At 35.7% G+C, this 27,562-nt stretch overlaps 2 protein-coding genes, 2 long non-coding RNA genes and 1 pseudogene across 9 annotated transcripts; 3 read left to right on the forward strand and 2 right to left on the reverse strand.

Moving 5' to 3' along the window:
- Positions 1 to 624: 624 nt before the first annotated feature.
- Positions 625 to 3,302, reverse strand: LOC150028131 (disease resistance protein Roq1-like; annotated as a pseudogene). Its single transcript, XR_016520299.1, has 3 exons — positions 2,777 to 3,302; positions 1,526 to 2,639; positions 625 to 1,427 (listed from the first exon to the last, which is right to left on the reverse strand). The product of XR_016520299.1 is annotated as a disease resistance protein Roq1-like (transcript).
- Positions 3,303 to 4,952: 1,650 nt separating this feature from the next.
- On the forward strand, positions 4,953 to 6,252 carry LOC150028132 (uncharacterized). Of its 2 annotated transcripts, none has more exons than XR_016520446.1 (2): positions 4,953 to 5,114; positions 5,812 to 6,252. It is a non-coding gene; the product is annotated as an uncharacterized LOC150028132 (long non-coding RNA). The 2 variants fall into 2 exon arrangements; XR_016520447.1 differs by having other exon boundaries at positions 5,820 to 6,252.
- Positions 6,253 to 10,459: 4,207 nt separating this feature from the next.
- Positions 10,460 to 14,405, forward strand: LOC137837846 (disease resistance protein Roq1). Its single transcript, XM_068646998.2, has 5 exons — positions 10,460 to 10,981; positions 11,144 to 12,251; positions 12,320 to 12,610; positions 12,693 to 13,484; positions 13,565 to 14,405. The coding sequence occupies exons 1-5, from the start codon at positions 10,512 to 10,514 to the stop codon at positions 14,123 to 14,125; spliced, it is 3,222 nt and encodes a 1,073-aa protein (XP_068503099.2). The 5' UTR covers positions 10,460 to 10,511; the 3' UTR covers positions 14,126 to 14,405.
- Positions 14,406 to 20,798: 6,393 nt separating this feature from the next.
- On the forward strand, positions 20,799 to 25,069 carry LOC137837844 (TMV resistance protein N). Of its 4 annotated transcripts, XM_068646994.2 has the most exons (5): positions 20,799 to 21,344; positions 21,714 to 22,827; positions 22,998 to 23,288; positions 23,384 to 24,178; positions 24,311 to 25,069. In XM_068646994.2, exons 1-5 carry the CDS (start codon positions 20,875 to 20,877, stop codon positions 24,917 to 24,919), a joined length of 3,279 nt encoding a protein of 1,092 aa, XP_068503095.1. In that variant the 5' UTR covers positions 20,799 to 20,874; the 3' UTR covers positions 24,920 to 25,069. The 4 variants fall into 4 exon arrangements, with proteins under 4 accessions (XP_068503095.1, XP_068503096.1, XP_068503097.1 ...); XM_068646995.2 differs by lacking the exon at positions 22,998 to 23,288; XM_068646996.2 differs by lacking the exon at positions 22,998 to 23,288 and having other exon boundaries at positions 23,420 to 24,178.
- Positions 25,070 to 26,641: 1,572 nt separating this feature from the next.
- Positions 26,642 to 27,265, reverse strand: LOC137836527 (uncharacterized). Its single transcript, XR_011085319.2, has 2 exons — positions 27,106 to 27,265; positions 26,642 to 26,847 (listed from the first exon to the last, which is right to left on the reverse strand). It is a non-coding gene; the product is annotated as an uncharacterized LOC137836527 (long non-coding RNA).
- Between the last annotated feature and the right edge of the window lie 297 nt (positions 27,266 to 27,562).

The raw sequence follows: 27,562 nt of genomic DNA on the forward strand, positions 1-27,562 counted from the left end.
GGGTTTGACTTGACTTTCCCCAATGCGGCTCGACCTAGACTTAGCCCGACCAAGACTTGGTCTAACATAACTTATCCTAACTCGTGTTGAACATGATTGTGGTCAGGCTTAACTTGGTTTGACTTAGACCCAATCCCTTTCTCCCTGACTCAGACTCGAACAAACCTAGATCCATGTTGACCAGCTTGACATGGTGGTTGCCCGGCCGAACTCAACCTAAGTCTAACCGGACTTTGTCCATATTGTCATTGATTCGATTGAGTAAATATTTTTCATGTGTATAAATATTTTTCAAGTAATTTTTTTTTTCATTTTAATTTTTAAATAAGATTTATGGCTTGGTTAGCCCTAGTCTATGGGACTTAATTTGTATTTTGAACCTGTAGATTTTTTTTATCCTAGCTTATGTGAATCAGGACCAAACTCTAACGGCTAGACAGAATTGACAGGTGTAATCAACTGCAATGGCTTGAATAGTCAGCTCCACAATCCTGATTCATTGTTGTTGGCTGCATGAGATATATAGTTTCAAAGAGGTGCAGAGAGACTAAAGGGGAAGAAAAAATGGCATCTTCAGTGTTGCGGATAAGAAACTGCTTCAAGAGAGGAATTGCAGCCACTCATCCAAACCAAGAAGCTATTATGCTCCCCAACACTGCTATAAGAATCTAACATAATCCATATTAATTTTGGGTATATTCGGAAACTTCAAATTTTTTCACAACACAAATCCAATTAATTTGGTCAGTTTTCAGGTTGTGTCAGGTCATTTAGCTTGGAAGTAAAATAAAAATGATAAAAAAAACTTTGAAACCTGTGGTCAATCTTTGAATGTTCTCAAGACTGGAACAGTTTGTAAGTTCTAGTCTTTCAAGAGAGGGGAAGTCGAGAGGTGGAAAACTATTAAGCTTGCTGCAACTGACAAACCTCAATATTTTAAGTTTAGTCAGAAAACGAACTGAGTCGTGAACTGTAATTAAATTCTCACACCCTTTAAATGAAAGTTCCACTAAATGTGGGACATCAGATACATCAGGAGTCTGAGTCAAAATTTTGCACTCTTCAAATTTTATGGCAGTTAGATTCTCGAACTTCTGCAAAGAAAATAAAGGAAAAAAATAAATAAGAACCGAATGAATAAATTAAAAGTTGATTTATAATTTTCAAGATGAGAAAAATCTACTGTTTAAACTTGCCTTCAATAAGTTATCCAACTCAGATGCTAAATAATTTAAAGGATATCTGTTCCATCTCAATGCTCTCCAAATCTGCGGAAAATAATTTTGATTTCTTAAAACAAATTGAAATGTTTTAAGAAATTTTTGGCGGTTATTCATCCAGTTGAAGGTGTTTGCATCCCATCCCACTGATCCTTTTTTGTCAGATTTGAGGAAATCATGATAGTTAATTTCACTTTCACTGGTTCTCTGTCATTGCAAAAGATAGTTCATGATGTGAGAATATGATAGATAGTGAAAAAGTATTAATTAAGATAAGAAACCAAACATTCACTAGTCTCACTCACAGTGTTATAATCCGAAACATGAGTCACATTTGGTAACCATAATCTACTGTTCTTCCATGGCTCTTTTTGTAATTCCATCCGGACAATCATTTTACTCATGTCCCGTAGCAAGTCATGCATAGTAAATCTATCATCAAAATAATCGAATTTCAAGAGTGATTTTTCAACCAACACGCCAATGTGATGTTTCATTCTAGGACCATAATCAGCATGAAGTATATCTTGAACCTCTGTCAGTGCACATCCTTTAAAGAAACAAGCAATATCAAGAAAAATAGTCTTCTCTTCTTCTTCCAAAGCATCAAAGCTTACTTTAAGTATATTTAGGATTTCCCTCTTGGGAATCCTTTCATATTGTTTGATAGCGGTCTCCCATCCTTGTATACTTTTTCCATACAAGTTGGAACCTATTACTTCTAAAGCCAGTGGAAGGCCAGAAGCATAAGGTTCTACACGATTCAAGGCTAATTCATAATCTGGATCAGCCTTTTCCTTTCTGAAAGCTTTCCATTTAAGCAGCCGAAGAGCATCATTGTCATTCAATCCCTTCACCTCATATGTTATTGTAACTTGATGAGTTGTCAACAATTGCTTGTCCCGAGTTGTGACCATGATTATGCTGCCAGGACCAAACCAGTCACGTCCTCCACCAACTGCTTCTAATTGGTCGAGCTTGTCAACATCATCCAGAATCAGGAGAACCTTCTTCCCATTCAGACTGTTCTTTATCATTGAAATTCCTTGTTTCTTACTTGTTAAGTTGATGTCCTTCTCTCCTAATATTTGTGATAGAAGGATGCTTTGGAGGTGTTCCAACCCATGTTTGTTTGCTTTTTCTCTCACGTTTTCAAGAAAACACAAACCATCAAAATTCTCAGCAATTAAATCATTGTAGACAGCTCGAGCAAGTGTTGATTTTCCTACCCCACCCATCCCATGGATTCCTATCATGTGAACACCATCCTCTGATCCACAATCCAAAAGCTTCCTTACTTCTAGTACTTGTGAATATAGTCCAACTGGGTAATCCACAAAATGTACAAAAGAAGGACGAGTAATCTTGTGATAGACATGCTCAACAATTCTCTCAATAAACTTGTGTTCATATCCAACCCTGTTTCAAACAAAATAACATCAAAACTAAAAGCCGTGTGTTCATGTTTTGAAAATATTTTCATGGTTAACAAATATTTCTTCTCTCAAACTTAATACAATGAAAGTTGAAGTAAAAAGATTGGTAAGGTGGTGTACCCGTCTTCGAAATGATAGCCAGACAAGTTAGCTACTTGACACAGAGCCATCTTCCATTTCTGCAACTTCTCCTCATCTCTGAACCTTTCTTGAAGCTTAGACAATGCTTTTTCATAACTACCTTTCTGGTTTCGGACATCAGAAGGGCGAACCTTATAGAAGACCGGTATAACCAACAACCCTTTTGTCCGGCAGTGAAGCATGGTTGCAAGTTCCTCTAAGCAGTAGTAAGAAGTAGCATAGTAGTGAGAGAGCACAACGATGGCAATTCTGGAGCCTTGAATTGCCTTGAGAAGTGTTGTTATGATTGGGTATCCTTTTGGAAGCTCCATGTTATCAATGAAAGTGTGGATTTTTCTACGAGCAAGAGCTTTGTAGAGATGGCCAGCAAAACCATTGCGTGTGTCCCAGCTGAAGCTGAGGAACACATCATAGGTGGATGCAGCCTTTAGAGAAGGGGTTGGCATGATTAAGGATCGATTGGTCAGTGTGTTGGAAAGGAGAATCAAGCTTGAATAAACGTGAAGTAGATAAACTCAAAGATTAAGCTGAAAGCTTTGAGTTGACTTTACATAACATGTATTACAAAGTATAAATAGATTATGTTAATTAGATTACCTTGAACTTCTCATATTATTATTATAAGGTGGCATTTTGTCTCAGTCAATGGCAGTTTCCATTTCTTTTGGATTCAATTTTGTTTATTAAAGTGGAGGTGGCTAGAAGCACAAGCATAAGAAGCATGGTGGATTTTGTTTCAATTACAAACTCATACAATTGATCACAAATTGGAAACCTTGCAGTTTAATTAAGTAAACTAAATTCTACTACTCTAATTGTTTCAACTATATAAATTGTTTAGATTATTATTGAGGGAAATCCTATTTTGAAGTATATCTTCTAATATCAACTGTCCTATCTAAGAGTAATTTAATTTTTAAAAACGAAATTAATACCCCAACAATTTAGTGTGTTTTTTTATTTTAAACAATGCAAAAAAAATTGTGTCATTCAATAATTTGATTTAGTTTAAAATTTAAATGTTTTTGGACAACCCTACTTTGGAGTCAACAATTTAATATTTTTAGGTGATATTTGAGTATGGGACATTCATTTCCTTGTTTTTTTTATTCGGGTTGAAAGGAACAACCTTCGATGATTGATCACTGAGTTAGATAACATGACACCATTTTCAATCTAAATACTTCAAATCATGTAGCCTAAAAGATATAGTTAACTATTTAGCAGTTGAATATTAGTTATATATCCAATTTATGTGGACCTATCTAAGTTATTCGAATTTTAGGTAGATATTACTATGTGGTTAAACATATTTTGGAATATCGAAGTTAGTTGTAATACATCTTCATGGTCCAAATTCGGTGTTTACAAGGTTTATTGGATAGCCTTTTTCGTGCTAGCCAACTTAGAAAGAACGTCAACACGGTCACTGTGTTCTTTGGCACATAATTGATTCCAAATTGATCAAATTGCCCCATCTTTAGCAATATGATAGTATTTTTGCAGGTAAAGTTTCTTAGCTTTGTAATCACCGTTTATTTGTTCGTTGATTAATTGAGAATCGCTCTAACTCTTGAGTTATGCCAAATTCGCAAGCAAGTCTTGGTCCAGTGATCAAGGTGATGTTTCAAACTCCATTCAAGAATTTAAAATGAATCCAAGAAAAAAACCATTCGAGAAGAAGAATCAACAAGAAAAATTAAAGAAGAAAGAATTCAAGAAGTATAGAAACAGATAGGAAGAAGAAGAAGAAAATCAAATAAGATCAATGTTTAAACATTTCTGCTGCACACAGTACCTTTGTCTGTCAATCACATTAGTATTTTATAACTTTTTGTTATGCTATTTGTTGGTTGTTGTTATCTTATGGTAAGAGTTTTGAAACAAAATTAGTGTGAAATGAAAATTGTTAGTTGTAGTAAAAGGATCAAAAGTATGAGAAGAAAAGAAAAAGAATAATAAGATTTCCTTCATTTACAGTTTCACACCTGATTCTCACCATGCATTACCAGGAATGAAGCAAACAACATCCCATAGAATTCCTACTCAAACCAAAAAGGAATTATTCTCAACCCAAAAGCTAAATGAAACTTTGAAACTTAATAAAAGGAACTTAATCACAATTCTTTTATTCATTCAATCCATTTCCACAACTTCTAGCAATAGAAAAATCTGAAACTCAGTCGAAAGGAAATCACAGCTGCAATGGAAATCAATGCTGCTGAAGCTGCTACCAATCGCTCCTATGAGGATTTTGAACCTTACTGCAAATGGCTTACACAGGAAGGACAAGTGATTCTTGAGATTAATTTGAAGGGTACCTGTTAAATTTCCTTTTTATTTGGATGATTATAGTGTTTATTAGAAAAACTAATAATTGAAATTATAATCAGTTTTAGATCCTATATTCAATCTGCACTAGGTTTTATCATGATTTTTAACTTTTGATCTTTTTAAAAAAAAAATCAACTGTCATTAGTGCCTTTTATTCTCTAAAATTTACCCCTTTATTGCAAATCATATCTTGAGTCAATTTGTTATCTATTAGAATTAGATGTTGGAGACTCCATAAAGAAAATAAAATACTTATAAGTAGTAAAGACAGTTCCTTTTTTTTATAGTTTTTTTAAGTTGAATCAGAAAAAAATAAAACTTATGGTGTCCCTTTTTTCATATTTGACAATTATAATTATGAATCACTTAATAATTTTCCTAAACTTTCCATCTATAACAATAAAAATAGAAAAATATTAATAATAATATGAATTTTATTCTAATACTTTATTAACAAAAAAAAATGGAATCCCATTGAACCTTTGTGAGTTTTGTACCTATTATCATAACAACCTCCATCAATTACACGATAGGATCGTCGGTAGACACTGTTTTCTTCTACTCCAAATGTAGGTTTGCTTGACATTGTTGCTACACAAAAAGAATCAGTGACAATAGTTAGGATATTATATGTAATGATATTATATATATCCCAAAGTGTCTGATGTTAGTCTCACTAGATGTCTAGGTCAAACAGTTTGCAATGCAAGTGACAACCTCCGATGTCGACACAACAATTACAACATCACTATAACGGACCTTTACCAAATTTACCAAATGAGAGGGGAGATACACACTTTGTAATTTGGTGGCTTCATAACACTTCTCAAGGGCAACCAAACAAGGAGAAGAATCATAATCAATGTATAATTCTATTTCACTAGTGGAACCAACATTATCCCTCGATGATTGAGCCTTTATAATCAAGCCTTTGTGAGAAAGAACAAGAGAGGAAGAGAGAAAAGGAGAGACAAAATTGTATTATTAAGAGAAACATATTGTATTATACAACAAAAGAAAAGATAGAAGACTAAGTATATATACAAAGAATGAGAAAATCTGTAAGTGACTGATAGTTACTAATGTCTTATTATCCCCAGTTGGGTTACTGTTAAGTAGGATATCGTTGATGTTGTTATATCGTCCTATATCTCTTGTAGGTGCTATATATAAAATAATTATGAAGGTGTTGTCTTGTCGTATTAAGAAAGTTCTCTCAGAGGTTATTGATGTCAGCCAATCGGCTTTTTTAAAAGATAGAGGATTGCTTGACGGTGTCCTCGTGGCCAACGAGGTAGTTGAGAAGTTACGGAGGTCTGGGAGGAGTGACTTGTGTTTGAAGGTGGATTATGAGAAGGCTTACAACTCAGTAAGATGGGATTTCGTTTACTATATGATGCGCAGATTGGGGTTCCACCGTAGGTGGATCATGTGGGTTAAAGGGTGCCTGGAGTTGGCAACGATTTCTGTTTTGGTAAAAAGAAGCCCCATGACGGAATTCAAACCATCAAGAGGACTGAGGTAGGGAGATCCCTTAGCCCTATTCCTTTTCCTCATAGTAGTTGAAGGGTTGGCTCGGTTAGTAAGACAGGCAACCAATGTGAACTTACTCAAAGGGGAAGGTATGAAGAAACGAGGTTGATACTTGTGTGTTACAATTTGCGGACGATACCCTCTTTTTGTGCAAAGATTCTTACCACAATGTGCTCACAATCAAAATAATTCGTAGGTGTTACGAGATTGCTTCTGGGCTGAAAATCAACTTCCATAAATCTAAGTTGGCTGGCTTAAATGTTGATAGAACATTCATTGAGTGTTATGCAATTGCTCCCTGGTGAGGGTACCATTCAAATACCTGGGGTAGAAGTAAGAGGTAGTCCAAGAAAGAAGCAGTTTTAGGAGCCTGTACTTGACAAGTTAAGTAATAAGCTCTATGCATGGGAAGGGAGGTTCTTGTCGCTTGCGGAAAGAATATGTCTTATAAAGTCGGTTCTAATAGCCATTCCACTTTTCTACCTGCCTCTCTTTAAAGCCCCAGTTTATCATAAAAGTATTAGTATCCAAAGGAGGTTCCTTTGGGTGTGGGGAAGTGAAAAGAGTTATTTCTTGGGTTAGCTGGGACACTGTGTGCAAATCTAGGGAGGAAGGCGGGTTGGGAATTAAAGACGTTAGATTGTTTAATAGTTCTCTCTTAGCAAAGGAGAAATGGCAGTTAGTAAGGAATGAACAAAGAAAGTGAAAAGACATCTTGGAGTCGAAATACGGTTTGGATCCAAACCGTAGACATGTTCACATGAAATTCCAATCCTGGTGGTGGAGAGATCTTTCCAAAGTTTGTGGTGAGGGTGAAAAGTAGGTTGGTTCCAAGAAGCTTTACTCTAGAAAGTTGGTTCCGGGGGTAAAGTTAGATTTTGGGAGGACAATTGGCTTGATAGATGTAACCTCAGTTTTATGTACCCTAGACTTTATGCTATATCTTTGGATCAGGGGAGGACAGTGGGAGAGGTAGGTGTTTGGGAAGCCTCAACATGGAATTGGTGGTTAAGGTGGAGGAGAGTCAAGTTTATTTGGAAAGTTGTACAAGAGGAAGATATGATTAGAAAAATCTCTATGTGTACTATTAATAGAGGGCTACAGGGGGATATCTCAGGGGACTAGCAGCTCGAGTCCCTAGTGACTACCACGACATCTTCAATCAGTTTTGGCAAGCTAAATCTTTCCCTAATGTGCGTTCTACGAGAATTCTCTTGAATAAAATGTCAACTAGGAGTAGTCTGATCAGGAGAGGGGTGGTTGTTGATTCAGTTACTTGTGAGATGTGCCAAGGTTCGGAAGAGACGACTCAACACCTTTTCTTAGAGTGTAAAGTTGCTGAAAGGGTATGGTCAATGTGCTATAGATGGATAGGTATCCTATTTGTCCAAAATAAGGATTTGAAGACTCATTTTTAAAAATTTCTATCTGGGTCATATGAGCGTTAAGTAGAATCTGATTTAGAAGGGCATGTGGATGGCAGTTATGAGGGTCATATGGGAATAAAGGAACTCAATATTTTTAAGCAAGGAAAACCTGATGCGGAAGAAATATTTCATTTAGCACAACTTAGAGCATGGCTATGGTTGAATCACAAGGTACAATCGTTCACGTACTCCTTTTCGGATTGGCATTTGAATCCGGAGCTATGCATTAAAAGCTACAGGTAATATAGAAGGTTATGTTTCCTGGTTCTTTGTAGTAGGTTGGAAAGGGGGTTTAGTAAGTGTTGCTGGTGGAGAGTCTTTGTTCTGTGTTACTGATCCGTTCAGATGGCTTCCCAACTAGAGAAGGATTTGATGCAGCTCCTTGGTGCTCCTCTTTTATGCTGTTGTGTTTTGGATTGTTTTTTGCAGCTCCAACTGGCTATATAGCAGTTCTATATGCTATAAATGGTGAGGATTATGCTGTTAATTAGGCAAAATTCCATGCCATCTCCAATCTGGGTTAAGGTGCTACCTACCTTTGGTTTTTTGGTATGCCTAAGGTTGAAGGAAAAAAAGAAGAATTCAGGACAGTAGCAGTCATATGTTACTACTGTAAGGGTGGTTCTGTCTTATGAGGAAACTGTTTTTTTTTTTTATTGGAAGAATTGGAAGCTTTCTTTTGGATGCAGGGTTCTCTGTTTTTGCTGCAGAGAAGTTTGAGCTTGATACCATGTGAGAAAGAACAATAGAGGTATACAGAAAAGGAGAAACCGAATTATATTATTGAGAGAAACATATTGTATTACCAAAAATAGAAGACTATGTATATATACAAAGTCATGAGAAAAACTATAACTTCCAGTTACTAATGTGTTCTAACTCCAACACTTTGTGTTCAATTAAATACATTATTCGTGAGTTCAACCAAACTTGATTCTACCTGTATTATTGATTTATTTAGTTTAGGATTTTGCTGCATATGTACCATTCTATTCTGTGTTAGCGAATTCTTACTAAAAAAATAAAGTTATTAGCTAAGAACCTGAATAAATTATGATCCATTAGATCATTTTATTACAATTGTTCTATTTGAAAGAGAAAAAACTGATGCAGAGGTGCTAAAACCATGACAACAAATAGATTCTGTTTTGTATAGACTTAATGCAATAAATATAGGAGATAATTTTCTTATTTACAATATAAAATTGACCTATAATTACAAAGATCCCAATTAAATAAGAAAACAAATAATAAAACATAAAATAAAAAGAAATCCAAATAGATAATCTATGACACTCTAAAATAGTCTGAGATAGAAAGATGTTAGATATTTCTCAGATTTTTTAACAGTTCTCAATAGCATGAAATGAATGAAATATGATGAAGTTAATGAGGTATTTGACTCTTTAAACTTGTGTCTTCTTGACATTACTAATACCTGCATCATAAAGGATTGCATACTAGAACAATAAACCCTTATCCTACTGGGTTAGATCAAAACCTGTGTGTTTGATTCCTGTAAGGAATATTGAGTCTCACAACAGTTTAAGATCAACACAACAGATTTTTATTAATCTTTTTAAAACTCATTTAGAAAAACCAAAACCAACATGAGTATATGTATGTTCAATATACTCTAAAACAGAACCACTCTTTTTGCTCTTAAATCTAGGGAATCATAAAGAAAACATAGAAAATAGGTTAATTGATGATACTAAAAGAACTAAATGAAGGGTGAGAAGTAATAGAGTATACGTTCTCCCAAGTCCTAATCGACCTTAAAAAATTCTCAGAAAAATTCCTTGAATTTTAGACCTCTTTCTGAATTGGGATGCCATATTATCACTTGGCAGACTTATACAACATGCATGAATGGTTTTATTTTATTTTATTTGTTATTAGAGTACTTTTATATCATAATTATAATTCTTGTCCTATGTTCAGTTAATTAGATGTGAACAAACATGTATGTAATCTCTATTTTATCTTTAAAATGTCTAATTTTTTTAGTGTACCAAAGTATAAAGAAAAAGAAAAATCAGGATTGAGAAAAAACTAAAAAATAATAGTAAATATTGAATGTGACAAAATAAAACTCACAATTAATCTAAATAAAATCACTTATGTAAAAAAGAAATGTTTTACATTTCAGAAAATATTGTTGCAAAAAAGATTTTCTATATATAAAATATGTGAGTTTATATTATATAATCTTATAAAATGAATTGATAATTATTGTGTTGACTATTGACCAAAAGAGAAGCAAATTAGAAAGACAGTAAGAAAGATTTTTTTCCAATGTTTCACGCGCTTATTGTACAACAGGCAGGACCCACGTTATTTATAGTTTGGCATTTTCATATTTATTCAAAGTTTGATTTCATTTGCATAACCATTATCACTGTATAGACTTTGTTGTAATGGCAACTCCAAGTTCCCATGGATTCACATATGATGTGTTCCTGAGCTTTAGAGGGGAAGACACGCGTTATGCTTTCACTGCCAATCTCTTCAAAGCTCTTAGTGACAAGGGAATTCACAGTTTCTTTGATGATGACAAACTTGAAAGCGGAGAAGAAATAACAGCAACACTTGTGAAGGCAATTGAAGAGTCTAGGATTGCCATAGTTGTCCTCTCTCACAACTATGCTTCTTCCTCCTTTTGCTTGGATGAACTCGCTACCATCCTTCACTGCAAGACTAAAGGCCTCTTGGTTATACCCGTCTTTTATAAGGTAGATCCTTCTCATGTAAGACACCAGAAAGGTAGCTATGAAGAAGCACTGGCTAAGCTTCAAAAGAGGTTCAAAGCTAAGAAGGAGAAGCTGCAGAAATGGAAGATGGCTCTGCGTCAAGTTGCTGACTTGTCTGGCTGTCACTTCCAAGACGGGTACACCACTGTACTAATCTCTTACTTCATAATTTTTGTTGGATTATGTATTATTTCTCTAATGATTTAATGTTAAAATTCCCACGATAAAACTTACAATTACTAAGACATGGACAAAAGGGCTTAATTTTAGCTTCATTTAAACCTTTTTGTTTGAAATAGTGATGGATACGAATACAAGTTTATTGGGAATATTGTGGACTCGGTCTGCGACAAGATTAATCCTTGTCGTTTACATGTTGCGGATTACCCAGTTGGACTAGGGCCGCAAGTGCTACAACTAAGGAAGCTTCTGAATGTTGAATCTGGTGATGGATTCCACATGATAGCTATCCATGGAATGGGAGGGATAGGAAAAACAACACTCGCTCTAGCAGTTTATAATTTCATTGCTGTCTGTTTTGATGCTTCTTGTTTTCTTCAAAACGTGAGAGAGAAATCAAACAAACATGGGCTAGAACACCTCCAAAGCATCCTTCTTTCAAAAATACTTGGAGTGAAGGACATCAACTTAGCAAGTGAGCATGAAGGAATTTCAGTGATACAACAAAGGTTGAAGCGAAAGAAGGTTCTCTTGATTCTTGATGACGTTGACAAGTGCGAGCAGTTACAGGCACTGGCAGGAAGCCCTGATTGGTTTGGTCCCGGCAGCAGGGTCATCATCACAACTCGAGATACACAACCGCTGGCATCTCATCAGGTGAAAAGAGCATATAAGGTCAAGACATTGAACAGAAAGGATGCTCTTCAGTTGCTCACGTGGAAAGCTTTCAAAACGGAACAAGTTGATCCAAGTTATGTGGAGGTCTTGAATCGTGTAGCAACTTATGCTTCTGGCCTTCCATTGGCTTTGGAAGTAATTGGTTCCAACCTGTTTGAAAAAAGTGTGGAACAATGGAAATCTGCTATCAATCAATATAAAAGAATTCCCAATAGTCAAATTCTAGAAAAACTTAAAGTAAGTTTTAAGGCTTTGGAGGAAGAAGAGAAGAGTGTTTTTCTTGACATTGCTTGTTGCTTCAAAGGATATAAATTGACAGAGGTTGAAATTATGCTTCGTGCTCTTTATGATGACTGCATGAAACATCATATCGAAGTGTTGGTTGAAAGATCTCTCATAAAGATAAATCAGGATGGAACAGTTAAATTGCACAACTTGATTGAGGAAATGGGCAAACAAATTGACCAGCAAGAATCACTGAAAGAGCCAGGGAAGCGCAGGAGATTATGGTCACCTAAAGATATAATTCAAGTTCTAAAACACAACAAGGTGAGTGAGACTCATGAATATCTTGATTTCCATTTTTTGTCTCATATGGTCACGTTATACTTTAACAGGGAACTAGTGAAATTGAAAGGGTGTGTCTGGATCTCTTCACATCAGACAAAAGAGAAATGGTGGAATGGAATGGAAAGGCCTTGGAGGACATGGAAAACCTCAAAATTCTTATTATTAGACATTGTAAATTTTCCCAAGGTCCCAGTTATTTTCCTGAAAGTTTGAAAGTACTGGAATGGTACCAATATCCTTCAAATTGTTTACCATCTACTTTTCATCCCAACAAACTTCTCATATGCAAGTTACCTTACAGTTGCTTTACCTCATTCGGGTTGCTTGGCTCATCAAAGGCAAGTTTAGAGTGTAAAACTTCCTCACCTTGTAAATTGTTGATTGCCTTCTTATTTCTTTTACCTTATATTTTCTTTCCAGAAGTTCGAGAAGCTAACCATCTTGAATTTTGACAACTGCAAACTTTTAACACGGATACCTGACGTATCTGAGCTTCCAAATTTGGAGAAACTTTCATTTAAAGAGTGTGAGAGTTTAATCGAAGTGCACGACTCAGTTGGTTTTCTGACTAACCTTAAAATATTAAGTGCTGAAGGATGCAAGAAGCTTTGGAGATTTCCACCTCTCAGCTTGGCCTCTCTTGAAATTCTTGAACTTTCCTTTTGTTTCAGTCTTGAGAATTTTCCGGAAATGTTAGGAAAGATGGGACACATAAGGAAACTTAGTCTGCTTAAACTTCCTATAAAAGAATTGCCAGTTTCATTTCAAAATCTTACTGGACTCCATCAGTTATACGTGGACTGTGATTTTGTTCAGTTAAGTAGCATTGTCTTGACGCCTGAACTGTCTGAGCTTATAGTTTATAATTGCAAGGAGTGGAAATGCGTAAAATCTAAAGAGGGTGAAGAAGAAGTGGGCTCAACGGTATCTTCAAATGTAGAATCGTTTTGGTCTTATTCTTACAACCTGGATGATGATTTTTTTTCAAAAGGTTTCACGCAGTTGGCTCAAGTGAGACAAATGTGGCTAGAGAAAAGTAATTTCACATTCCTTCCTGAATGCCTCCGAGAATTTCACAACATGTATGCTCTTGACGTGAGTGATTGCAAACTTCTTGAGGAAATCAGAGGGATTCCACCAAACTTAAAACATTTCAGGGCAATAAACTGTGTATCATTGACTTCCTCAGGTTCCAGCATGCTGTTAAATCAGGTTTTTGTCTTGTTTTTAATGAATTTGATTTCATAATGTATAGTTCATTTAATGAATTCTTGATGAATTGTGACTGACAGCAACTTCACGAGGCTGGAGGGACAGTGTTTGTCTTTCCAGGAGGAAGTATTCCAGCATGGTTGGATAAACAAAGCAAGGGACCTTCAATCTCTTTCTGGTTTCGAAATAAATTCCCTGCAAAAGTTCTTTGTCTTCTTATTGCACCTGTACTGGATGATGTCACTTCAGGATTAGTTAGACCCATGGTGTTAATCAACGGCAAAGTTCAAGAATATCGTTTTCATCGTAAAAAGGGAGGAGTGAAGATGGTGGAATTGGATCATATACACCTCTTTGATCTACGACAGTTACATTTCCATGATGATCTGATGGAAATGGCTTTAGAAAAGGAGTGGAAGCATGTGGAGGTTACGTATGAAGGTTTGTTTGATACCTCACTCATCAAAGCAATGGGAATGCATGCAGTGAAAGAGGAAAGCATGAGCATGGAGGACATTCGATATGATGCTCCTTACACCATCACAAAAGTGTGGCCATGCAAGTTTTTAGTAGTTTTTCTTCTTTTCTTTTCTCACCTTTTGTTTGCTCTTATTTTATTTACAACTCTCATGAGTGGCTAGATCTAGCAGAATGTAACCTTTCATAGTTGGCTTATGACTCAAGAACACAACTTTTCGAGCCTTGGAACCAATTTTCTTCTATGTTATTGCTAGGTGGATGCATAGCAGAGACACCCAAACACCTTGAGGAGTTCTAAATCTGACTTGAATCCATAGTCATGCTGTGAGGAGAAGCATTGTTAAAGAGAGGCGCAGGGATCTAATTAGTTAGTTAAGTAGCGGTTTAAGCAATTTTTGGGAACCTGGGAATGAAATAGCAGAGCCGTGACTATGTTCAAAAGATGTTGATGTCTTTTTTTTAATCGACCATTCTGTTTTGGAGTTTGGAAACAACTTTTCTGGTGAACAATGCCCTTGGTAGCATAGTAATAAAATATCATGAACTTTGCTCCATTATCAAACCTGATAATCTTCACCTTCTTATCAAATTGAGTCTAAACTGTGGTAATGAAATTTTGAAAAAGGTGCTAACTTCAAATTCAAATCTCATCATAATGGTCCAAACATGTCCATGGTCATCTAGAAAAGTTAGGAAATAGTCTTGCTTGTGGATGCTAGGTTTTGAAAATGGCCCTCAAATATCAGTATGTAAAAGCTTAAAAGCGGAAGTTTTTTTTTTAATTAGCAATGAATTAATAGAATAAAATGAAACACTTCAATAGTCTCTCAACCTTTATACATAAATCCCTCTTAATTTAGGCATTCAACAAACAAAGGAGAGTTAAGTGACACACCACTTAACTCAAGAATCTTTTTTTTTATCAGCAAAGAATGAAATTAAATTAAGAGGGATACAAACGGGGTATCCCAACCCTTTTACATAAACCAAACCACATTAAGAATCTCCAAGAATAAAAAGATGAACAAACACCCCAGAAGTGCATAAGCTAGACATCCTATTCCAGCTAGCACCGTGCTCGTATTCGAATGCTATAAGCACTGCAAACTGCAGCTACAAAACCATCAAAATACACCAAAATATTGGTTATCTCCACCACCTCATTGACATTCCTTCTACCCAGCTTGCAGTGGCACGATTGTAGCACTTGTCACAGAATTAATCACTTCAATGCAGCATCTTCCATTCGCTCCTTTTTGGACTTTGGCTTCCCCCTGTTTGCTCCTTTTAAGCTCACTTTTATCAGAAACCAACTTCCTACTTGCCAGGGTTCATCTCGCACTTAGATTGGTTGGAGTTTACAACTTCGACTTACACAGAACCCTGAACCAGCTTACACCCTACCTCTATTGGTCTGTTAAAAGACACATCAAAACAGAATCCTCCATCATGTCCTTAACATTCTTTTTGACTCCCTTGCATACAAGCACATATGTCCTTTCCATCTTGCACCAGCTGCAGGTCATGACAAACCCACCAACACCTCCAACCAACTATAAATCCAGTATAGGCTGTAGTCTTAAAACTCTTGGCATCTAGGAGTCCTAATTATAACTTATAATGCAAAGCATTGGATTAAGAATCCAGTCTACGAAAGAATAAGTAAAGGAATGCACCTTGTGCTTCATCCAAAGCCAGGATTTGAGTTGAGCCTTCTGAAACACCTCCTCCGCATCTACTAGCCCTTTTTTGAATACAATCAGGTTCCTTTGGTCCCAGATACACCTAATAATAGATGCCCAAACACCTTTCCATACCAGGTTTTGCTTCTTGCTAGCATTGCTCAGATAAAAACTCATAAAGTGCAGATTTAAATCATTCTGTTGAACAGAAGAGATACCTATCCATTTGAAGCACAAGGACCATACCCTTTGTGCGCATTTACACACCAAGAAGATATGTTGACAAGAGTCCTCCTTAAGTTGACACATTGCACATAGCGTAGATTCCATCATCACCCCTCTCCTACTCAAACTCACCCTTGTTGGGATTCTATCCAGCAGCACTCTCCAAGCTGTCACGATCACATTTGGGAATGCCTTAGTCTTCCAAAGGAGATTAAACACATCGGATTGGGTTCCACAAGACTGCTTGGCAAGGCACTCATAAGCAGAATTCACAGAAAAAAGGCCTAGTTCTTCCTTCCCCCACACCTGCATCTTAAAGTATTTAAATAGACCGAGTCCCAAGAAAACTGGTTTTGCACAAAACCAGCAGAATCAGAAACTTGATGGCTAGGTAGCTGTTGGAATTTTAGCAAGCTAAAGGCTAGGTGTAAAAAAACTCCCTCCCTTCCCATTGCATCAATTCAAGATCAACATTTGTAATGCCAAAGTGATGCCCGGACCTTGCTGCCAATCTACTTCCGTGGCCATTTCGCTAACTCACAGCACCCTTCACTTTCTTAATTCTTCTTACTTCATGTCATAACATTTTCTTTGCTTCCTCCATAACTACATACCAGCAGTTTGGATCATATTTGTATCCTTCTATTACATCTCCGCACATCCACGTATGTTAAGCACCAGGAACTGGTCTACCAACCACAAAACGTGCATAACAGGCCTACAAAAATTGCAAAGCATTGACCAACATTTGGACATGGGCCTACAGGTTATATTTATGGTCTTGCAGACCCCACAACAAACCTGCATAAACCAGAAACCTGTAAGTGACTTCTTGAGATACAAAAGGCCAAGATAACATTGTCGTGAGCTGCAGCAAAAGATTGCTGCCTCTTACACCTTGGCACACCAGAAAACCACACCAGCATCCACACCCATGACAGAGATCCACTTCATGAAAACCCCTGTACCATCTCTTCTCAAGGCATTAGCACTTTTGATCCATCCAGCTGCCCAAACCTGACAGCATCTCCACCCTACCAGCTTCCTTCCTCCACAACCTCTTCTCTTAAACAGCCCTACACAATACCCAGCCAAACCCCTACTTCTCCCACATTCTTCCATTGATCTAGGGATATTGAAAACAACCTCGGAAAAGCGTCTTTCAAACTTTTGTTACCTCCCCAGATACCATTCCAGAAACTAATTGTATCTCCTGCTCCCACTCTCCATCCTGTTTCATTTCTAAACCACCCATTTCCTTCTCCCTCACCGCATGCTTTGGATAAATCTCTCCACCACCAGGACATAAGATTTACTTGTTGTCTGTTGTGATCAGGCTCCATTCCGTACTTAGACATCAACACCTCTTTCCATCTCCCACTTTCTTCCAACATAAGACGCCATTTCCATTTAGCAAGGAGTGCATCATTGAATTTTCTAATGTCTTTAAATCCCAGCCCTCCCTCCTCCTTCGGACATCACAACTTCTCCTAGCTAACCCAAGCAATAGGTTTATTATCCTTCCCCCGCCTCCATAGAAATCTCCTTTGTGTGCTAATAATGCTTTTACACACCGATTCTGGAGCCTTAAAAAAGGACATGTAGAAAAGTGGTAAAGTTGTAAACACTGACTTAATAAGACATATTCTTCCTGCCAGTGATAAGTACCTCCCCTTCCAACCACTAAGCCTCTTCTTGATCTTGTTCACAATTGGTTCCCAAAATTGTTTCTTTCTAGGGTTGTCTCCTACTTCCATCCCTAGATACTTAAAGGGAGCCTTCATTTGTGTACAATTAAGAGTTTTGGCAAAATAGACAAGAAAGTTCCTATCAACATTTAAACCTTATAACTTCGATTTGCGTAAGTTAATCTTCAACCTAGAGGCTAGCTCATAGCATCTCAAAATAGCTTTTATCGCCACAACATTACTGTAATTATCTGTACACATAAAAAGTGTATCATTCGCAAATTACAACATACAAATCTCTATCTCACTCCTTCCAACCTTCATTCCTTGAAGAAAATTTGCTCTTAGAGCTTGTCTCACTAACCCAGCTAGCCCTTCTACAACAATGATAAAGAGAAACGACGCTAGCGAGTCGCCCTGCCTAAGTCCTCGCATGGGTTTGAATTCGGATGTAGGGCTTCCATTGACCAAAACAGAGACTGTAGCCGATTCCAAACACCCTCTTATCCACTCAATCCACTTACTTGGGAAACCCAACTTCTTCATCATGTCATAAAGGAATTCTCATCTTACCGAGTCATACGTCTTTTCGTAATATTTGAACATTCCTTCCAGCTTGATCTAAAAGTGGTTACACCCAGTTCCCATAGGCCACGCTTTCGCCGATGCCTCAGCGGAGTGGAAAATCTCTCCCCCGCTTCTTCACCTACAACTCCATACAATTGTGACAGCGGCAGCTGCAGATCACTGTCCCTGCCCTCATCTTCACCTACTACTCCATTCAAATTTGAACGCGAGATCCGCAAATCACTGCCTTTACCTTCCTCTGACGACCAATTAGCTGTTAGCATTAAACTCAAAGTCGTCATCAGTTTTATTTAGAAATTTGAATGGTTAATAATTATTAGCTTTAATCATAGTTTTGAATGTCATTTATATTGTGATTTTAAATGTAATTTATAGTATAGCTTTGATGAGAGAGAATGTAGAATTTGAAAAATCTATTGTAAGACTATGTACAGAGACGGTATTCTTATCTGAACAGTAGCAGTGAAATACAAGATTTATTCTCTATTCACAAATTGGTATCAAATCTATGGCCAGTATAACCAATAATATGTCTCTTCCTAAATTAACAAAGATGGCCAATTATGACAATTGGAGCATCCAAATGAAAGTCCATCTAGGATCTCAAGATTGTTGGGAGGTGGTTCAACAAGGTTTTGAAGAACCAGAAAATACTACTGGTTACTCGATGACCCAAATCAAAGTGTTGAAAGAGACACGATCGAAAGATAAGGCAGCTTTGTACATGTTGTATCGAGTTATTGATGAGGTAATCTTTAAGAAGATTGTTGGTGCATCCACTTCAAAGGAAGCATGGGACATCTTGGAAAAGGCGTTCAAGGGTGCAGTCTGAGTTAAACAAATGCGGCTTCAAACTCTACGAGGTGAGTTGGAGGCCATGAAGATGAAGGAGTCATAAGATGTATCTTGTTACATCACTCGTGTGCAAACGATAGCCAATCAACTTAAACGCAATGGAGAAACTCTCATGGATGCAAGGGTCGTGGAGAAGATTCTTCGTCATTGACGGATGACTTTGAAAATTTTGTATGTTCAATTGAGGAGTCAAGAAACTTGGAAGAGATGACCATTGATGATCTCTCAGGTTCTCTTGAAGCACATGTACAACGAAAAAAGAAAAAGAAGCAATAAGTCTTTGAGGAAGCCTTACAAGCAAAGATGATCATAAAGGAAGACAAGGTGATCTACGGGCAACATAACCGAGGGAGAGGACATGGACGCGGAGGTCGTGGTCATGGAAACAACAATGAAGAAAAGGGACAAAACTGACGTGGACGAGGTCATGATCGTGGTGGTCATTCACATCGTTCAAATGTTGAATGTTACAAAATTGCTTCTAAGTATACAAAATTGGCAATGGATACAAAAGGCAAATACGTGCTACCAACATGGAAAAAAAATAAACATATACGAAGCTTCATAGGAAACTCAATCATGCTGATCCACAATCTTAGGTTTTTTTTATACCAATTTATTAGGTTTGATTTATACGAGTTGAAATACTATTCCTATTTATTATATTATTTATTATTGATAAAAAAAAAAGGAGAGATATAAAGATACAATATGACATTTTAGAAACAGTACAAAATTAATTTAGAATCATAAATATAAACAAAAATAAGAGAAGAGAGAAGGTAGAAAATGCAGAGAGAAAAAAGAATGAGATTGACAATATTAATAATTTAAAAACACATGGCTAAACTAACCATGTTCTAATGATAGTTGCCTATATTAAATACAACTAAAGACCACACTTTTATTATTTGAGATCACATGTTTTTTTTTAAAAGGTCATTGTCACTAAATTGTGACAACATTTATGATCCGAAAGACGTCGTCTATTTTAGTTGATGACCCAATTATACATTTTAAACCACATTTAAATTAAACCACTTTTAGATCACAATTTATTATTTAAAAACACATTTTAAAAACAACACTTAAATTTTTTTATATAATTAATTAATAGTATCATAAACGTGATCTTTATTGATCTTTGAACCACATTTATATAATGTTGACTAAAGTAACAAAATAAGCAAGTGAACAAAGTTCCACACAAAATTTACAAGCTAATAAGAGGTTTTTATTCAAACTTTTTTCATTTTCTCAAGGTCTTAGATTTAGGTTATACAATTGAACTTACGGGACACTGTGGATATCAAGATTTTGATATGCAGAAAAGCAAACAAGAATAGCATCACATTTCAAATCAAGATAAACTATTTTTATTTTAAAAAATATTATTTAGTAGATTAAGTTTTAAATTGGTAGAAAATTCATTATAAATGTGTAATATCTTTTAGAGTACATAAGTAAAAAAGAAAAAGAAAAATCAGGATTGAGCAAAAACTAAAAAATAAAGTAAATAATGAATACGACAAAAAAAAAACTCACAATTAATCTAAATAAAATCACTTATGTAAAAATAAATTTACATTAAAGAAAATATTGTTGCAAAAAATATTTTCTATATATAAAATATGTGATTTTATATTGTATAATCTTTATAAAATGAATTGATAATTATTGTGTTGACTATTGACCAAAAAGTGAAGCACGTTAGAAAGACAGTAACAAAGATATTTTTCAAAAGTTTCACGCGTTTATTGTACAACAGGACCCACGCTATTTATTCTCTGCTACTTCGGTCTTCCATTTTCACATTTATTCAAAGTTTGATTCCATCTGCATAACCATTATCACTCTATAGAGTTTGTTGTAATGGCAACTCCAAGTTCCCATGGATTCACCTATGATGTGTTCCTCAGCTTTAGAGGAGAAGACACGCGTTATGATTTCACTGCCAATCTCTTCAAAGCTCTTTCTGACAAGGGAATTCACACTTTCTTTGATGATGACAAACTTGAAAGTGGAGAAGAAATAACAGCAACACTTCTCAAGACAATTGAAGAGTCTAGGATTGCCATAGTTGTGCTCTCTCACAACTATGCTTCTTCCTCCTTTTGCTTGGATGAACTCGCTACCATCCTTCACTGCAAGACTAAAGGGATGTTGGTTATACCCGTGTTTTATAAGGTGGATCCTTCTCATGTAAGACATCAGAAAGGTAGCTATGAAGAAGCACTGGCTAAGCATCAAAAGAGGTTCAAAGATAAGAAGGAGAAGCTGCAGAAATGGAAGGTGGCTCTGCGTCAAGTTGCTGACTTATCTGGCTATCATTTTAAAGATGGGTACCCACCTTACCAATCTTTTTACTTTATAACTTTTATTGGATCATGTTTTAGTTCTCTAATGATTTAACGTTATTTAAATCCAAAAAGAAACACTTAACCATTTGACAATTACTATAAGTATCAAGAGAACATGGATACAATGCTTCTAGTTTAACTTCATAAAGCTTAACCTTTTTTAGTGTGAAGTGATAAACCCAACAAACTCTTGTTAAAATAAGCTTTAAATGGCTCTGATGCCATATTAAGAAGTGAACTTTAAATCTAACTCAATCTCATAAAAACCGGCTTGAGATTTGCATTCACTTATATAATATGAATCTTTAGTCAGTGTGTAGAATCTCCAACATATGTTTTGTTTTGAAACAGAGATGAATACCAATACGACTTTATTGGTAGAATTGTTGAACGGGTTTCTAGGGAGATTAATCGTGCTCCTTTACATGTTGCGGATCACCCAGTTGGTCTACTGTCACAAGTGCTGAAAGTGAAGAAACTTTTGGATGTTGGATCTAATGATGTTGTCCACATGATAGGGATCCATGGAATGGGAGGGATAGGAAAAACAACACTTGCTCTAGCAGCGTATAATTTAATTGCTGGTGATTTTGATGGCTCATGTTTTCTTCAAAATGTTAGAGAAGAATCAAACAAATATGGGTTAAAACACCTCCAAACCCTCATTCTTTCTGAAATACTTGGAGAGAAGAACATCAACTTAGCAAGTGTGCAACGAGGAATTTCAGTGATACAAGAAAGGCTCCGTAGGAAGAAAGTTCTCTTGATTCTAGATGATGTTGACAACCGAAAGCAGTTACAAGCATTTGCTGGAAGATCCGATTGGTTTGGTCCCGGCAGCAGAGTTATCATTACCACTCGGGACGAACAACTGCTAAAATCTCATGAGGTTGAAAGAACTTATGAGGTGGGGGAATTGAACAAGAATGATTCTCTTCAATTGCTTATATGGAATGCTTTCAAAAGGGAAAATTTTGATCCAAGTTACAAGGATGTCTTGAAACGTGTAGTAACTTATGCTTCTGGTCTCCCATTGGCTTTAGAAGTAATAGGTTCCAACTTGGTTGGAAAAAGTGTGGAGGAATGGGAGTCTGCTATTGAACATTACAAAAGAATTCCTAATCGTGAAATCCTAGGGATACTTAAAGTAAGCTTTGATGCTTTGGGAGAAGAAGAAAAAAGTGTTTTTCTTGACATTGCTTGTTGCTTCAAAGGAAGTAATTTGACAGAAGTTGAACATATACTTGGTGCTCTTTATGATAACAACATGAAACATCATGTTGGGGTGTTGGTAGAAAAATCTCTCATAAAGGTTTGGCGTGGAAGGCGTAGTGTTGTTGAAATGCACGACTTGATTGAGGACATGGGTAGGCAAATTGACCAGCAAGAGTCACCCAAAGAGCCAGGGAAACGCAGGAGATTATGGTTACCTAAAGATATCATTCATGTTTTAAAACACAACACAGTAAGTGATTTGCTTTTATATCTTTGATTCAATATTTTTCTGTCATCTTTTCACATCATAGTATTCTTTTTTCTTGACAATTTGCAAAGTTATTTTGTCTGATTAGAATTTTAAACTTCTCTCAACATGTGGATTTCATTGATTCGTGAATGTGACTTTTGCGTCAACAGGGAACTAGCAAAATTGAAATCATTTGTCTGGATTTGTCTATAAGTGAGAAAGAAGAAACACTAGAATGGAATGCAAACGCGTTCAAAAGGATGAACAACCTTAAAATACTTATTATTAGAAATGTTAAATTTTCTAAAGTTCCCAATTATTTTCCGGAAAGTTTGAGTGTACTGGAATGGCATGGATACCCTTCAAATTGTTTTCCATCAAATTTTCTTCCAAATAAACTCGTCATCTGCAACTTAACTGACAGCATCTTTATGTCATTTGGATTCCATGGCTCGTTGAAGGCAAGTTTAAATAGTGTTTTTCTCATATTGTAAACTAGTAAAAACAATTATTCATTTGATTCTTAATTTTTTGTCTCTCTTTATTTTCTTTGCAGAAGTTCGAGAATCTAACTGTCTTGAATTTTGACCAGTGCAAATTTTTAACACAGATACCTGATATGTCTGATCTCCCAAATTTGGAGGAAGTTTCATTCAAAGAGTGTGACAGTTTAGTTGCGGTTCACGACTCTATTGGTTTTATGACTAAACTGAAAATATTGAATGCGGAAGGTTGCAACAAGCTTATGAGTTTTCCACCTTTGAACTTGCCCACTCTTGAAAGTCTAGAACTTTCATATTGTTCGAATCTAGAGAAATTTCCAGAAATACTAGGAAAGATGGGAAACATAAGGGTACTTCGATTGGAGGAGCTTCCCATAAAAGAATTGCCAGTTTCGTTTCAAAACCTTATTCGACTCGAAGACTTAATCTTGTCATGTGAAATTGTTCACTTACCAAGTAGCATTGTCATGATGCCTGAGTTGTTGGATATTAGTGTTACTAATTGCAAGGGGTGGCAATGGGTAAAATCAAAAGATGGTGAAGATAACATAGGCTCAATGGTTTCTTCAAAGGTAGATTGGTTTTTGGCCTCGTCTTGCAACCTTGATGATCACTTCTTCTCAACAGGTTTCATGCAGTTGGCACAAGTGCGTAGTTTATTTCTAAGGGAAAATAACTTCAAATTCCTTCCTGAATGCATCAAAGAATTTCACAACCTCTACACTATTGATGTGAGTCATTGCAAGCATCTTCAGGAAATTAGAGGGGTTCCACCAAAATTAAAGCGTTTCAAGGCAATAAACTGTATATCCTTGAGTTCCTCGAGCTCAAGCATGTTGCTGAATAAGGTTTTGTCTTGCTTTTTAAATACTTTTCTGATTGATAACACGTAGTGCTCTTGATGTTTGTTATAGCTTTTTTTTTATCAGCAATGTTTGTTATAGCTAATGAGTTCTTTATGAATTATGTATGACTAACAGCAAATGCACGAGGCTCGAAAAACTGAATTCTGGTTTTCAGGAACAAGTATTCCAGACTGGTTTGATCACCAAAGCAGTGGATCTTCAAGTTCTTTCTGGTTTCGTAATAAGTTTCCTGCCAAAGTTCTTTCTCTTCTTATTGCACCTGTAGGTGATAAAGATGAGTTTCATTTCATTAGACCTATGGTGTTCATTGATGGCAAAGTTCAAGAATCAAAATTCTTTTGTTTCAAGGAAATAGAGAGGATGTTTGAATTGGATCAAACATACCTCTTTGATCTACAAGTGCTACCTGTGTATGGTAATTTGTGTGAACTACCTTTAGGAAAGGAATGGAAGCATGTGGAGGTTACATATGAAGGTGTGATAAAGACCTCAATTGTTAAAGCAACAGGAATCCATGTATTCAAAGAGGAAAACAGCATCATGGAGGACATTCGGTTTGATGATCCTTATAGCAACAAGAAAGTAGACAAAGATCTAAATGCTTCTCAATCACAAAACTACTCCTTGTTACAAAGCATAGGTTTGTTCCCCACATGCAAATTTTTCCTAGGTTTTTTTCTTTTTGTTTTCTTGCTTTTATTTTTTATTTTATTACTAGCTTGAGCACCAACTCACATAGGGTATGAATGGGATATTTCCATTTATATATATATATATATATATATATATATATAAATAAATAATGATCTGCTTTGATTCTCATAAACCCAACTTGTGTCCATATTAATCTTTAATCATGAATGTATCTTCATCATTTTAGGCCTTTTCAAGTTTTATATTTTTATAATTGTTTTTCTAGTTTCTAAATTATTTATGCTAATAATAACAAAATTATATTAAATTACATCTTCAATATGTTAAGATTTGGAGGGTTTATATTTGCTAGAACCATACTCTAGTGATAACAATTGTGAATGTGTTATCTTCCATGTTATCTTAAATGTTTTAGGAATAAGAAAAGTAAGGTTGTGTTGACGGACTAGAATAAGGGATGTAGCCAACCTTTTATTGCAAGACAATCATGTATTGTTGTAAAAACTCCACAATAGCATGGTTATGTCTGATGATAAAATTATTCCTACCTCTAGTCCTAAGTATTTATTTTTCAAAAAAGTTACACATTCCATTAAGTTGGGTATATTCTCATATTGGTTGTCAAATAATATGGAAAAATATTATACACTAGTCGCAGTATTGTCAAAGTCCCAATAGTCTTCATCGTTGTCATCATGCTCTTAATCATCTTCACTTGATTCATTCACGTCATCATTATCACGTATTGGTTCGATAATATCACCATTGACCAATTCAAGAACCGATGTGTCAACTAATTGATGGAGGACCATCTAAAGAACACATATTGAACTGAATAGGACTAAAAAATAACAAATTAATCTATGAAGGAAGGGAGGGAGGGGCTGCAATTAGTTTAATTTAGTAAATCAAGCAATCATAAAAATATTTACAAAAATGTTAACAATACTCTCTTAACACATTCTTAACTATTTGATATAATGAGTTTATCATGATATTGTAGCTTCCACTTTCTAATAAATTTCATTTAATAGTTAAGAGTTTGTTAAAAAGATTATACTAAAGAGTTTATTACTAGAATTCGTGAAAAGGAGAATACGCACCACTAATGCCCCCATCACCACTTGATGAGATGAGGCCCTGAATAGAGAGGGCCTCAAGAATCTGCCAATAGAAAAAAACAAACTATGCATAAAGCATCCATGTTGTATCAGAAACACACGGTTTCAGCTCATTGTTGAACACAAGTTAGTGAAAGTACATGCATGCTGCAGCACAGTATCCTTCACAGTCACGATTGATCTTATCAGAATTGGGAAATTTGATGCAAATTCAGCATCTCCCTGTTTATTCTTGCAGGAGACCATACATAAAAACTATTAGTCATATTCAAGGAATCATCTTTCTAGCACATGCAAGCTAAATGTTTCCCCAAACCTGTACCAATTACAAAAACACAACTTTTTTATACTTCCAATTTCTATTTTGTACTAACCAATATTAATTTCCAGACAAAAGAGTTTTCGGACTTGTGAACCAACTCTCTCAAGTGAATAACTATTTTTTAGTGTATCCTACAAACAAATGAATAAAAGCAAGTTAAAAAACTGGCAAAAGAAATTGAAGAAAGCTGTGCTGTTCCCACAAAAAAATAAGAAAACCTAAAATAAAATCTACAAATCCTAGGTAAATGTACATGTAGCTTTCTCACCAGTGAAAACAATATAAAATGATGTAATTTAAAGAATATGTTCAAGAATTTGAAGCAGAATGCAGCACATGTGAACTTACTCAAATAAAAACTTTACATAGTTAATCACATAGCTTGTCAAAGGATGGACAGTTCCATCAGTTACTGCAGTCTTTGTAGCATCGTTTTCAACTGCTTCTTCAAAATCTCCAGATGTCTCCTCAGCCGTTTGTACAAACTGTTTTGTCAAACCCATTACAGCTTCTCTTATTTTGGTGCAAGCTCTGCCTTTAAAGAGTATTTCAATCTGCAAATTGTCCGTAGATAAAGTTGAGAATATGTTACAACCATTGAATTATGCCTCCTAACCACATAAAAACAGACATAAAGTGTCATGTCCAAAGTGTCAAACATAGGAACACACTATTCTACAAATGTGCCACCTCTCAAAATTGGCTATTGAATATAAAATAAATTATACTTAACCTTATAAGTTTTATGAAACCTTCACAGTGGACTCAATGTTGCAGCAAGATTCAAGAATTTGGATTTTAAAAGAAAATACCTCCGAATGGATTTCTTGCAATATTTCATACATGTCCAAAAGCACAAATAAATTTTCAGGTGATCTCTTGCTTTTGGCAATAGCTTCTCCAAAACAAAGCAACATGGAAATACTGTTTGTAGTTACTTCAGCAAAACACTGATCTCTAAGCGAGTCAAATATTCTGAAATTTTCTGCATTAGGACGAGGACATAACCAAGTAATTAGACAAATATTGTTATGCAGGGAAACAGTTGTGATTTTGTGTATTTGTTATAAACATATCTGATGAGGACCTCGAAAGAACTTCAAAGGATACAAAAAAAAATAAAGAGCTTAAAGAATAGATAAATTTGTTTTAAGAATATTCCAAAGGGATATTCCTTGTGTCTAAACAGAATATGCATTTAAGGAGTAGCTCTAGAAACACAGGATGAGATATAGAAGATCTAGGTTTCTATTAGTTAGAATTACTACT

Source organism: Phaseolus vulgaris, chromosome 4 (genome assembly GCF_051622355.1).
Source record: "Phaseolus vulgaris cultivar YP4 chromosome 4, ASM5162235v1, whole genome shotgun sequence".
Lineage (NCBI taxonomy): Eukaryota > Viridiplantae > Streptophyta > Magnoliopsida > Fabales > Fabaceae > Phaseolus > Phaseolus vulgaris.